The sequence below is a fragment of the Bidens hawaiensis genome, unplaced genomic scaffold (assembly GCF_021521415.1).
Source record: "Bidens hawaiensis isolate Kalapana, Puna unplaced genomic scaffold, B.hawaiensis_p1.1 tig00006538_1, whole genome shotgun sequence".
NCBI lineage: Eukaryota > Viridiplantae > Streptophyta > Magnoliopsida > Asterales > Asteraceae > Bidens > Bidens hawaiensis.
In genome coordinates, this window is record NW_027491440.1 from 264,305 (window position 1) to 278,048 (window position 13,744).

Consider the following 13,744-nt stretch of genomic DNA (forward strand, 5'->3'; position numbering starts at 1 on the left):
TCTGATTGCACGAATTTATGTTGGTAAGTGGTAATTCACCATTCATAATATTTGTTACACACATATATTTTTTAATACATGTTTTATAAGCATACAATGCTAAAGTTTTCTTGTGAAACAGGAGGACTAATTGCTGGATTACCATGAAATCAAAAATTGGCATCTGTCATATAATGACGCTTTTTTAATGTGAAAATGTGAAAATATAAGCATAGCGGTTGAGACGAGTGAGTTAGTTTCTAAGGAGAATACATTAAACGGGAATTGATCACCTATCGGATTAAAGATGCAGCCGAGAAGGTTACATGTGCGGGTGTGGTGGTTGGATTGGAATTTGTACCGTTCAGAAAAAGGCCCTCGTAAAGAGGTTAGTTGGGTTTTTGCTTCAGATGTCATCAAATCATCAATGTAGATAGATCTAATATGACGTGTGATAGTGTAATCTAAACATATATGATGAATAGCTTTTAATAAATTTGTGCTATTTTTTCTTTTTGGTGGATATATAAAATTTAACTTACAAAAGTAGAGTCGGCAAGATAGGTGGGCTGTGGTTGGCTTAACGGGCCAAAACAGGTTCAAATTAAATATTTCATTTTTAGTACGGGCCGGTAGCCTGTAAGCCAACCTAGCGAACAAGATCGGAGCATGTTCATGTCTGCTTGCTTAGTTTTAGCTGAACAAATAACCGAACATGAACGATCAAACACACATACTTTTTTTGTTCGTCTTCGTGTAAATTCGTTTATTAACAGTGTGAACGAATTGTTCATAAATCTAAATGGACGAACATAATTGAACATAAATGAACGAACGTAAATGATCACAGACCATTAATAATAAATGTGAACAACAATTTGTTGGACATAAAAAAGCTACTAAAAATAGACTAGGTTGTAACGGGCCTAAAAAATTTAAATGAATTTATTAGCAAACGTAAACATACATTTAAAGCAAGCGTAAACTAGCGAACATAAATGAACGTACGAACGATCATAAACGATTTAGATGAAAGAACGAGAACTAAAGTTCACTAACATAAATGAACAAAGCTTCTATCAAATAAAAAACACATGCGGATAGATAGATGCAACAATTATTCAAATAGGGCTGTGTGTTTAGCTTTCAAAGCTTCCATTAAATTGACCTTTAGCTCCAATTCCAAATTTCCAATGGTAGTATCTCTACCTAAAATAAGAACCAAAATCTCATGAACCACTATATGCCACTACAAAATTCATTTTATTCAGGATTTTGATGGTGGTACGATGAAGAGATTTATGCTCAAAAATTTCAAAATGCATTATGCAGTTCGACTGTTAATATGTAGCCCAATAGAGTTCATGTTTTCCATCCAAGGGTTGATTTTAAGGTATTACTCATATTGTATGCATTTTGTCAACTATTAATATGTCTGTTCAATTAAATGCTTCAAAGAAGTGTAATCGGTACATGTTATTTGGATGTCAAACTGATGCTAATGATAATGATCATTTTCTTACACTGATAATTTGATTTCCTCATGTTTGGCTATTATTAGTATTTGGCTGCAAATTGATTCTACAATCATTATTAATTTGATGATCGGTCACTTGGTTCTTCTTTGTTTAGGTATTATGGCGTAACGGAGCTGCTCATATCTTAAAAATGTTCTCTCTCTTGTAGAGAATGTTCAAGAAAAAATGAAGCAAAACAATTTGTGATCAGTTGTCTTATAACATAAGGTTTATACATTTGTAGCTATCTCAACAAGAGAATATTTATCAAGATTAATACCCAAGTGTTTAAAGGGAAAAAATGACAAGTTAAATGAAGAATGTTGATTTTATAACTATTGTTGCTTATTATAATGACCTATTAAAATTAATCTTTAAAATTGAGTGGCAAAAAATGTGCACTTCAATTAGATGAAGTTTCATGAAAAGTGTCTAAAATGGAAAAAATAATATTATCCTATCAACTACAACATAAGCTATTCACCACTACAACATAAAACATTCATTGATATGTATGCATAGCAAGTACAGAATGACAAGGTGCAACATTTTTTTCATCAATGAGTGTGATATGCAGCCAACAATACTTGCCACACCAAGCATCCACTTTACATTATTCTTACTTTAGCAAATAGCAACAACTCACTTTTCCATCATATATTAACGACATGTTGGAAACAATTTTATAGTAAAAAAATAAACGGGTCATGGGTCATAAAATCCAGATAGATTTTAAACGGGTTATAACATATCATTTATTTGTAAAACTCTTTCTTCATCAAACTTAAGTATATTATTAACTTTCTTATAACAAAGAAAATTAAAATCCAAAACATAAATATTTAAAAACGAAAAATGTAAAACAACTCCCATAATACGGGCGGATCATGGGTCTCACCAAACCTAGATCTTTTAAATGGGTTATAACATCTCATTTATTTGTAAAACTCTTTCATAATCAAACCCTAAATGTGTAATTAACTCTCTTACAACAAATAAAATTAAAATTAAAAAATATATAAATATTAGAAATGATACGATAACATCAATTAAAAATGTCATGACATTACTCCAAATTCAGTGTTTAATTTGATATACAGAGATAATATTAAAAAAATTTAACACTGAATTCAAACACTTAAAATTTTCATAGGGGTGACCGAAGCTACCGAGAGGTAACCGGGCTCCAAACCAATATAAATTTTCGAACGAAATCGTGAAAATTTACCATAAATTTGACAATTTTCATTAAATATTGAATTTTAGCTTCATACATTGTATATGAACACGGACTTCCATATTGAATTAACAGGATCATCAAAAAAAACTATACTTAAACTCCAACCTAACTACAAACAACAAACACGTACAAAAATACTAAAAACCCGCAAACTGAAATTAATAAAACTAAAAAATTTTATAATTATTGACAAAATGAAATGAAACCACACAGGACTACAAAAAACAACATACATTAAACATGTTAAAAGAATTGAATACTATATAATTATTAGATTATAACAATGTCCATACAAACATAGATGAACCAAAGAAACTAAACTTCAACTATAAACATAATTTATTGATTCATGTAGCATTTTATTTTAATAATTAAACCCATTGTACAAGAAAATTGTATATTCATAATAATATAAAAGGAAAAATAAAAGTAACCCGCGTGACACGCGGGCTAAAAGCTAGTAATGATATGTTATAACCCGTTTAAGAGCTATCTGAGTTTTGTGAGACCTTTACCCGTGAATTTGGGTCAAATGCGTGAGAAGCCTTCAATTACAAATATAGCAATCTGATGGCTTGAGAGAATGATTCTTTTACATTTTTCGTTTTTTAATATTTACTTTTGGATTTTAATTTTCTTTATTGTAAGAAAGTTAATAATATACTTAGGGTTTGATGATGAAAGGGTTTCATAAAGAAATGATATGTTATAACTCGTTTAAAAGCTATCTGGATTTTGTGACCCATGACCCGCTTATGTTTTTTACTATAAAATTGTTTATTAATTATAAATAATATCTTTTTCTTTTTATATTGAATATTTAATTTTAGTATATCCCAATTTTATATGATTTACATATCAAAAAATTGGTAAGATTGATTTTTAATTTAATAAGATGTTATAACACGTTTAAGAGCTATCTGGTTTTGGTAAGACCCATACCCATGAATTTGGGTTAAATCAATGAGAGGCCACCATTTAAAAATCAAGCAATCTGTTGGCTTCCATAAAAGGGGGGACGACCACATCTGACACGTTATATACACACACACACACACATATATTTGGATTTTAATTTTATTTATTGTAGGAAAGTTAATAATTAATATACTTGAGGTTTGAAGATAAAATGGTTTCACAATTAAATGATATGTTATAATCCGTTTTATAAGCTATCTGGGTTTTGTGATACCCATTACCCGTTTATTTTCTTTATTATAAAATTGTTTCTTAATTATAAATAATATCTCTTTTTAAATAAAATAGGATATTAATTTTTAGTATATCCCTATTTTATAGGATTTTCATATCAAATATTTGATGAGGCTAATTTTTAATATAATGATATGTTATAACCCGTTTAAGAGCTATCTGAGTTTTCTGAGACCTTTACCCGTCAATTTGGGTCAAATGCGTGAGAAGCCTTCAATTACAAATAAAGCAATCTGATGGCTTGAGAGAATGGTTGTTTTACATTTTTCGTTTTTTAATATTTATTTTTTGGATTTTAATTTTCTTTATTGTAAGAAAGTTAATAATATAGTTAGGGTTTGATGATGAAAGAGTTTCATAAATAAATGATAAATTATAACTCGTTTAAAAGTTATCTGGATTTGGTGACCCATGACCCGCTTATGTTTTTTACTATAAAATTGTTTATTAATTATAAATAATATCTTTTTCTTTTTAAATTGGATATTAAAATTTTAGTATATCCCTATTTTATATGAATTTCATATCAAATAATTGGTAAGATTAATTTTTAATTAGTGAGATGTTATAACCCGTTTAAGAACTATCTGGTTTTGGTAAGACCCATACCCATGAATTTGGGTTAAATCAATGAGAGGCTACCATTTAAAAATCAAGCAATCTGTTGGCTTCTATAAAACGGGGGCGACCACATCGCGACACGTTATATATATATATATGAATTTTAATTTTATTTATTGTAAGAAAGTTAATAATTAATATACTTGAGGTTTGATGATAAAATAGTTTCACAAGTTTCTTGTATTGAAGATTGAAGTTGGATACGTAGACAAGACTTTAGGATATAATCAAGTTAATCTTTATTTGAACTTATATTTATTTATTTAAATCGTTTGTTTAATTTGGATATTGTGTGTATAATTGATATAAAATAATTAATTAGATATTGTCACTTTTATATTATGATATTGTCTTCGAGCTGTGAGCAATCGGATCACACCCTGATATTTCCGCCTGAGGTTGGGGTGTGACAGATTGGTATCAGAGCCGAAGGTTTTAAGATAGGTCGTTAGAAATTGTCCTATACATATGTTAGGAACCCGTATACGTGCTTATCTAAACTGCCTTATGTGCTATTTAATAAATTGTTTGCAGCTTGCTTAGATTAATTATTTAAATTGTATTTATCTTGTTTATTTATTGCACACACACACGAATTCTGAGGTTACGCCTCACTTTCAAAATATTTTTAAATCCTCTTATTTTTGTTAGATTACTTTTTATTGTGGGAAATTCCTTAAGAATTCTCGTGTTTTGTTTTGTTTCTTCACCTTGAAGCATGGGGGTATGACAAATGTCATACAACTATAACTTTAAGTGGTACCCGTAACTGGCTAAACGGTTGCGTGGTAAACATAACCGGCTAAACAGTTATACTTCCAAATTGTGTTTTAAATTATTTTAAATGCTTAGTTGGGTGAAAAATCCATGAAAATCCATGGGCACTCCAACTATTCATTTCTTAAAACCATTTTTGATTTGATTTTTTGGTTAGAACTTATCGTCCGGGGTGGTTCCCGAGATACACCAACTACTTATATTTGATTCGTTGATTCGATATTTAGTTGAGTCGGTAAATGCCATGTAACGCTCATGGTCCGAACAACTCCATTGATTCGATAATTCGTTAATTAGTTGGGTCAGTTAAATGTCATGTACACGCTCATGGACAGAATAACTCAATTGTTTATTACTCGTTATTTGAATTGGACCATCAAATTGCCATAGAGCGCTCATGGGAGGTCAATTCACAAACTTTATGTTGTTTATTTTATATATTGAAAATTTTGAACGTTTTAATGATGAATTCGTAGTTGTTAGAATAGTCATGGTGGTTCATTCATTTCTAGCCTCGGTTTATCTTATTTTATTATGTTAATTCACATCTTATTTTTGGTATCATAATTAATTTAAAATTTTGTTATTTACTTGAATTTCCATTATAAATCATCGATAACTCAATTAACTTATTCCCTACTATTTATAACTATTTTGTAAAAATATATATATATATATAATCCATGAATTCCCAAATTAATCTAATTTAATATCTTTAATTAGCTAACTTTATATTTTATCTAATTTTAAGGATTTAATTGGAATATGACTATCTCGGTGATTCGGGGAATATCCGCTTCCCAGTGTAATCTATTAACAATTTAATTCAAATATGTATATTTTCGCATTATCATTAATATTTAAATTATTAATTACTAACTATTATAATATTTTAGAATATCTTAATCGAATTAATCTAATCTCAAAATTACCAACTTGAAAAGCTATAACTTTATATTAACCTCTATTTAAATTCCCATAAGTTCTTGAACTAATCAAACTCGACTCATCAAAATCTTCGTTTAAACTTACACTCTCGATCTTAAGAATTTTATTATAATGAATACGATCTTTAAAAATTCCACATTTTATTAACTATCGTAAGAATTGTTATAAATTAAATTTTTGCGCATATCATCTCATGAAACAAGTTCCTTTATCTATCACGTTTAACTTCATATTCTACTCTTAGCTTATTCTCTATCATCATAATTCCCTTCAAATGTCTGTTTCACGAAATCCATTCCAAACTCTAAAATTTGTAACTTTGCTATAAAATGTGTTTAGAAATTTCACGGTTTAACAAATTCAACTCGAACATGTATTAATTATCTTTTGAATTTATATTTAAAAATTATCAAAACATTTGTTTTCTTTCAAAATGATGGCTTTAAATATTTTATAACCCACATGATGAAATGAGTTATGCGGACCATCCGACAATCTAAGTAATTATGGGTCGACACTTAATTACCAATGTCCTCGCATGGAAATCATAGTACGTACAATTATGTGTCATGATTTAGAACCTAAGGTAGCTTGGGTAACCGTACGAATGATGAGATGATAAGGACATGGTGGATACGCCGCTGGTACATCCTATATATAAGTGCCCTTATCGGATTGTCATTAGAAGCGTTGCTTCGGTTATTAGAAGTTCTAGATTATGATATTTTTCTTAAAAAGTTCAATTATTTATGTTTTGGTTTTCCTTAATTTCGGGACGAAATTCCCTAAAGTAGGGGAGACTGTAACATCTCAGATTTTTCGTATTTGTATTCTTTTAAGTTTAAATCGATTCGGGAACGTAATTTGGATCTTCCAAACTATTTTAAACTTGTATTTATTGGTATTTAACTTGGTTTAACTTATTTTATAATTTCATAACTTTCAATTATGCCAAATAGCCATTAGAAACCTTTAAAATCGCTTAAAACGGCTAAAAATCGAGTGAATTAAGGTCCAACAAAAGGATATTAACTAAATATACAAGTCCATACTCTAAAATACTGATCATGAACAAAATCTAAAGCTTATTTCATTGATTTAATCATTAAATGCATATTCGGTTTCCTAAACGAGTGAATTTACTAAATATAGTTCGTATTTGTAATCTCTATATAAACACATCATAATTCTTTGCCACAAACCTGTATCCTAACCCTAGAGTGACCCTCCAGCCGTCACCTACCTTCAACCTTCACCATCTCCTTCGGTTTTTGCATTATTGTTGAAGATACACTCATAAACGGTTAACTTTGCATACATGTGGATCTATGACTTTCCGTTTCTCTTGATTCTTTCACTTTCCGGGTAAATTGTAAACATAGAAATCATTCATATACACTCCTTAGTCAATAAATTTCAATCAATTTCGGTGGTTGAAGGATGTTGACTGGTCAAATCGTTTAAAACTCGTTAAAGGGCAAAATAGTCAACTAGTTTGACTTACCGTTTTCTCATACTTTTGATTTGATTCAACGTTCGGTCCAGAAGACTTTTATTCTCGTAACGTAATTTTAAGGCTACTTACCAAAACCCGAATTCTGAATCGCTGTTCGGATTCTGGTCAGTACCAGCTCGCTTAAATCTTAAAACAAACATAACTTGAGTTCTAAACGTCCGTTTGGATTGATTCTAGCGGCCACGAGTTTGTTTTTATTTATATTATTATATACTAAAATCTCAGGTTCTGAATTATATATATCGTTTGACATGTATTGGACGACTCGCTTATTCGTTAGCTTGTTTAATCGCATTTAGTAATCGCTTAAGGTAAGTTTATCATTCCCCTATTTTTACAACTTTTCTAAACGTTTTGGGGACATATGCGTACGTATTCGTATTTCATACTATATATATTCAAACAAATGCACACGTGTTATTGTGAGTGATTTAATCAAACATATGTGCTACTTGCTTACTTGTGTTACCATTCAATCAATCGTATATTGGGATTACTATTCAATCAATCATATAGCGGGTGTTCCTGCTAGTGACCAACGCCCGATTCGCTTGGCAACAGTCTACATAATTGTTTATGGTTTGATTTTATTTACCGCACTTATCACGTTATGCTTATTTATATTGTTGTATCAAAACTGGTGATATTCTCACTCAACTTTATATTGACAAAACTCCATTTTCTACGCATACGCAGGTTGCTTGTATTGAAGATTGAAGTTGGATACGTAGACAAGACTTTAGGATATAATCAAGTTAATCTTTATTTGAACTTATATTTATTTATTTAAATCGTTTGTTTAATTTGGATATTGTGTGTATAATTGATATAAAATAATTAATTAGATATTGTCACTTTTATATTATAATATTGTCTTCGAACTGTGAGAAATCGAATCACACCCTGACATTTTCGCCTGAGGTTGGGGTGTGACAAAATGCGTGAGAAGCCTTCAATTACAAAGAAAGCAATCTGATGGCTTGAAAGAATTGTTGTTTTTACATTTTTTGTTTTTTAATATTTATTTTTTGAATTTTAATTTTCTTTATTGTAAGAAAGTTAATAATATACTTAGGGTTTGATGATGAAAGGGTTTCATAAATAAATGATATATTATAACTCGTTTAAAAGCTATCTGGATTTGGTGACCCATGAGCCGCTTATGTTTTTTTACTATAAAATTGTTCATTAATTGTAAATAATATCTTTTTCTTTTTAAATTGGATATTAAATTTTAGTATATCCCTATTTTATATGATTTTCATATCAAATAATTGGTAAGATTAATTTTTAATTTAATAAGATGTTATAACACGTTTAAGAGCTATCTGGTTTGGTAAGACCCTATCCATGAATTTGGGTTAAATCAATGAGAGGCCTCCATTTAAAAATCAAGCAATCTGGTGGCTTCCATTAAAGGGGGGGAGCGACCACATCGCGACACGTTATATATATATATATTTGGATTTTAATTTTATTTATTGTAAGAAAGTTAATAACTAATATACTTGAGGTTTGAAGATAAAATTGTTTCACAACTAAATGATATGTTATAATGCGGTTTAAAAACTATCTGGGTTTTGTGATACCCATTACCCGTTTATTTTCTTTATTATTAAATTGTTTCTTAATTATAAATAATATCTTTTTTTAAATAAAATAGGATATTAATTTTTAGTATATCCATATTTTATAGGATTTTCATATCAAATATTTGATGAGATTAATTTTTAATATAGTGATATGTTATAACCCGTTTAAGAGCTATCTGAGTTTGGTGAAACCTTTACCCGTGAATTCGGGTCAAATGCGTGAGAAGCCTTCAATTACAAAAAAACCAATCTGATAGCTTGAGAGAATGGTTGTTTTACATTTTTTAATATTTATTTTTTGGATTTTAATTTTTTTTATTGTAAGAAAGTTAATAATATACTTGGGGTTTGATGATGAAAGGGTTTAATAAATAAATGATATGTTATAACTTATTTAAAAGCTATCTGGATTTAGTGACTCATGACCCTCTTATGTTTTTTACTATAAAAGTTGTTTATTAATTATAAATTATATCTTTTTCTTTTTAAATTGGATATTAAAATTTTAGTATATCCCTATTTTATAAGATTTTCATATCAAATAATTGGTAAGATTTATTTTTAATTTAATGAGATGTTATAACCCGTTTAAGAGCTATCTGGTTTTAGTAATACCCATATCTATGAATTTGGGTTAAATCAATGGGAGACCTCCATTTAAAAATCAAGTAATCTGGTGGCTTCAATAAATTGGGGGGGGGGCGACCACATCGCAACACGTAGAATTTTTGGGGTTTCATTTATATATATTATAGATTGAAATTGAAATTAAAGAAATTTGAATAATTTAATCGTGTTAATGAAGTATAATGAAAGTGAATTATTATGGATATGACATGTATTTGTTTTTAAAGGAAAAAAAATTGTAAAAATAACCACAAAATGTATAGACAATTATGTTACATTATTATTTATTAAAACAGGTAGATAAATTTTAGTACCAAACAAAAACAAAACCACGACCTCAGACTTGTAATTAACATGTTTTAATACCAGCCTCACACTATGTTTTGTATTTCTGAGAAGCAGAAGCATCCACAATGGCTGCTCAGGCAGTAGAAGGCCCAGCGGTGACGGCTCTCCGATCAGTTTTCCAGCGTGTCCGTCAGGCGGCAGAGAGATCCGGTCGGAACGCCGACGATGTGCGGGTGATTGCAGTCAGCAAGACCAAACCTGTCTCTCTCATCCGACAACTCTACGATGCCGGACACCGGTGTTTCGGGGAAAACTATGTCCAAGAATTCATCGAAAAGGCTCCTCAGGTTCTCTTAATGCATGTTCGAGATTGAATACTATTATTATTATTATTATTATGTTGATGATGATTGATGATGATATTGTTGCAGCTTCCTGAAGATATTGACTGGCACTTTATTGGGCATTTACAGAGCAATAAAGCAAAATCCCTTGTTGGTAATCATCTTTTATTGAAAGGCTTCTTTGCTACTTTACTTATTGGATAGTTATTAGATAAATATAAGGTATCAATTTTAACTTATCATCTCTATTGTATTCACCACCACTCGAGGTGCCAAAATCTGATCAATGCATTTGCTACGGCTAAAGCTTCAGTTCAAACTGCGCTTATAGATGTCATGGCCTCTTTCAATTTCAGTTCTGTGAACAATAATGTAAGTGAGGTTAGAAGCTTCTTTTTGACGGCTTTTTTTGTGTAATTAGCTGCTGTTCCAAATCTATCAATGGTACAAGGTGTAGATAACGAGAAGGTAGCTTTTTAGTCTAGTTTATATAATGTCTTTAGTATGTAAGTCAATCTTATGGCTTTTGGTCCTTTTGGATTGACAGATTGCGAATCACCTTGATCGTGCAGTTTCAAGCATTGGCAGAAGGCCTTTGCCGGTTATGGTCCAAGTCAACACCAGTGGAGAGATATGTAGGTGAAAAACACGTATTATAATGTCTTGCACATTGTGAAGTTTTCGAATCAGTAACCCATAAAATAAATATTGCAGCAAAATCTGGTATTGAACCGTCACATTGTATAGAGCTTGTGAAGCATGTTAAGTTTGGCTGCCCGAACCTTGTGTTTTCTGGCTTAATGACTATTGGCATGCCAGATTACACATCCACTCCAGAGAATTTTAGGGTAACTCTCTTACCTTTGCGTCGGCACAGTTTTAATATTGTTAATCAGGTTTTTTATTTTTATAGTTTGGATTTACAGACACTATCGAGGTGCGGAGTTGAGATCTGCAAGGAACTCGGGATGCCTGAAAACCAGTGTGAACTGTCCATGGGCATGTCTGGTGACTTTGAACTTGCGGTATATTTATTGTGTCAGATATTATTGCAAACTGTATATGACAGATTAATTAATAATCTTATTTTTGGATAAAATGATTTAAGAGGTTTTATGGTTTGGGCTACTTACAACCCCTTTGACCTATTTCCTTTTAAACTATTTGTTTTGGCTTGGTAAAGATAAAATGTAACCCGAGTTCACTCTCCATAAATCCTTTTTTGTGTAACTTAATTAATTGCATATTCAGTGTAACATGAGTAATAGATATACGCTCATTTGCAGATTGAAATGGGAAGCACGAATGTAAGAATTGGGTCAACCATTTTTGGTCCAAGGGATTATTCAAAGAAACAACAGCAGCAATAAGTGCGTTGATTCTGCCATTTGATGAACAGAGGTGCACGGTTACATATATTGGACATTGATTACAAAAAACAAATGCTGTAATTGGTCTGGTGGTTGTATAAAATCTTGTTTGTAATTTACATATTGGAACATAGTTGTATTTTCTATGATGTTTGGCAGTTTGCCCTAAATTTGTTATTGAAATACAGGACAATTTTCAACTAAAAGTGTGGCACTTGACTTGAGGTTGATCATAGAAGGGGTTGATAGTTTGTGACTGTGGCTACAAGAGGACAGGAAAGAGAAAATGATGGCGGTGGTTAGAGGTGCCGACAGTAGTTGCGGTGGTGGTTAACCTATCAGAGAGGATGATTGAGGGGTGTTGGATTTGATATGAGGATGATTATGATATAGAATTATATTAAACTTAAAAAAAATAAAATAAAATACCCCAAGACAGATGATGTATTAGCATAAACTATGATCATTTGTCACATAACATAGCATGTACTACTAAAATGACTAATGATAATTTGAACTTTTTATTATCCACTACAATATGGAAAAGTAACTCCGGTTTACCTTCACTTTCATTTTGTTTCTTTTTAAAAATTTGCAATATTTTGTTTGTGACAAAAATCAGCTAATTGCTTATTAGTAACGACCCTCATTGTTTATAGTATGATGCTTGTTTATCTAGGATGAGCGTTTTCGGTACGCGTACCGGTACCGATTTGGTACCGAATCGGTACCAAGTTTTGAGTTTTCGGTACCGGTACGGTACCGGTATTTCCCAATTTTTCATGAAATACTGGTGCCGTACAGGTACCGAACCGAACATTTCGGTACCGATACCGGTACCAACTATTTCCGAATTTCAAGATCGGGATTTTCGGGATCGGTACCGGTCGATACCGGTACCATCCGAGCTCATCCCTAGTTCTATCAATGATTATCTGTTATTATTAGTCTAAATTATTATTAGTTCATAAAGCATTGGTTGAATTATTAAAGCTCAATTATTTGTTGATTTTCCTAGAAGTGGAAGAAAATCAAGAAAGAGGGCAGATCAAGAATGGTGTGTCAATGATCACTTGTTCGCTATGTCGGGTTAAATGCGAGACACGAGGGATGTATCAAGGTTCTAACCACACATGTGACAAGAATTTTACAGAAACCTTCTGCATAGAGAAAAACCTGTGAAGACCGTATGTAACATCGTTTTCTTTTTGTTTTTTTTTTTGTTTTTTTTGCACACGTAATATATGTTGTAACATTTAATACAAAATATCGAAAAAAAAATTTATTTTGCTATTTTAACATCTTTTTACAAATTTTTATATATGTTTTCAAGAGAGAGAAAAAGTTATATTTATATTTACATTTTTTATGAACTTTAATTGTGTACCACAAGATTTAAACTTTAATTAAAAACATGTAGTTGAGAATGTGTTTCTAGAGTTTTCACAACTCAAGTGGGTTTTTATTTTAACCTAACCATATATATATATATATAAGGGATGGTTCAGGAGAGAAGTGAGATTACTGTAAGAAATGAATACGAGCCACTAGTTTTATTTTAGGTTTTAAATGTTTAAAGATAAATGAGAAAAGTATTAATACATGCTTTCTCTTCAATTAATATAACTAATAAATATAATAGTTTTCTATAATATTAATATAACTAATTAAATTATTATAATTAGAAAATATTAAAAATTCATTTATTTTTAT

The 13,744-nt window shown here is 30.5% G+C and overlaps 1 protein-coding gene across 2 annotated transcripts; it reads left to right on the top strand.

The window, feature by feature from the left end:
• Positions 1-10,441: 10,441 nt before the first annotated feature.
• Positions 10,442-12,154, top strand: LOC143632878 (uncharacterized). Of its 2 annotated transcripts, none has more exons than XM_077101295.1 (7): positions 10,442-10,664; positions 10,749-10,815; positions 11,083-11,129; positions 11,209-11,296; positions 11,376-11,509; positions 11,588-11,686; positions 11,948-12,154. In XM_077101295.1, exons 1-7 carry the CDS (start codon positions 10,443-10,445, stop codon positions 12,029-12,031), a joined length of 741 nt encoding a protein of 246 aa, XP_076957410.1. In that variant the 5' UTR covers position 10,442; the 3' UTR covers positions 12,032-12,154. The 2 variants fall into 2 exon arrangements, with proteins under 2 accessions (XP_076957410.1, XP_076957411.1); XM_077101296.1 differs by having other exon boundaries at positions 10,791-10,815.
• The last annotated feature ends 1,590 nt before the right edge of the window (positions 12,155-13,744 follow it).

What these genes read in the sequence shown, in the direction of transcription:
- LOC143632878 (XM_077101295.1), top strand. Translation starts at nt 10,443, where the DNA reads ATGGCTGCTCAGGCAGTAGAAGGCCCAGCGGTGACGGCTCTCCGATCA. An exon ending in TCATCGAAAAGGCTCCTCAG is followed by an intron (nt 10,665 to 10,748) that starts GTTCTCTTAATG and finishes ATATTGTTGCAG; the next exon opens with CTTCCTGAAGATATTGACTG. An exon ending in CCACTCCAGAGAATTTTAGG is followed by an intron (nt 11,510 to 11,587) that starts GTAACTCTCTTA and finishes TTGGATTTACAG; the next exon opens with ACACTATCGAGGTGCGGAGT.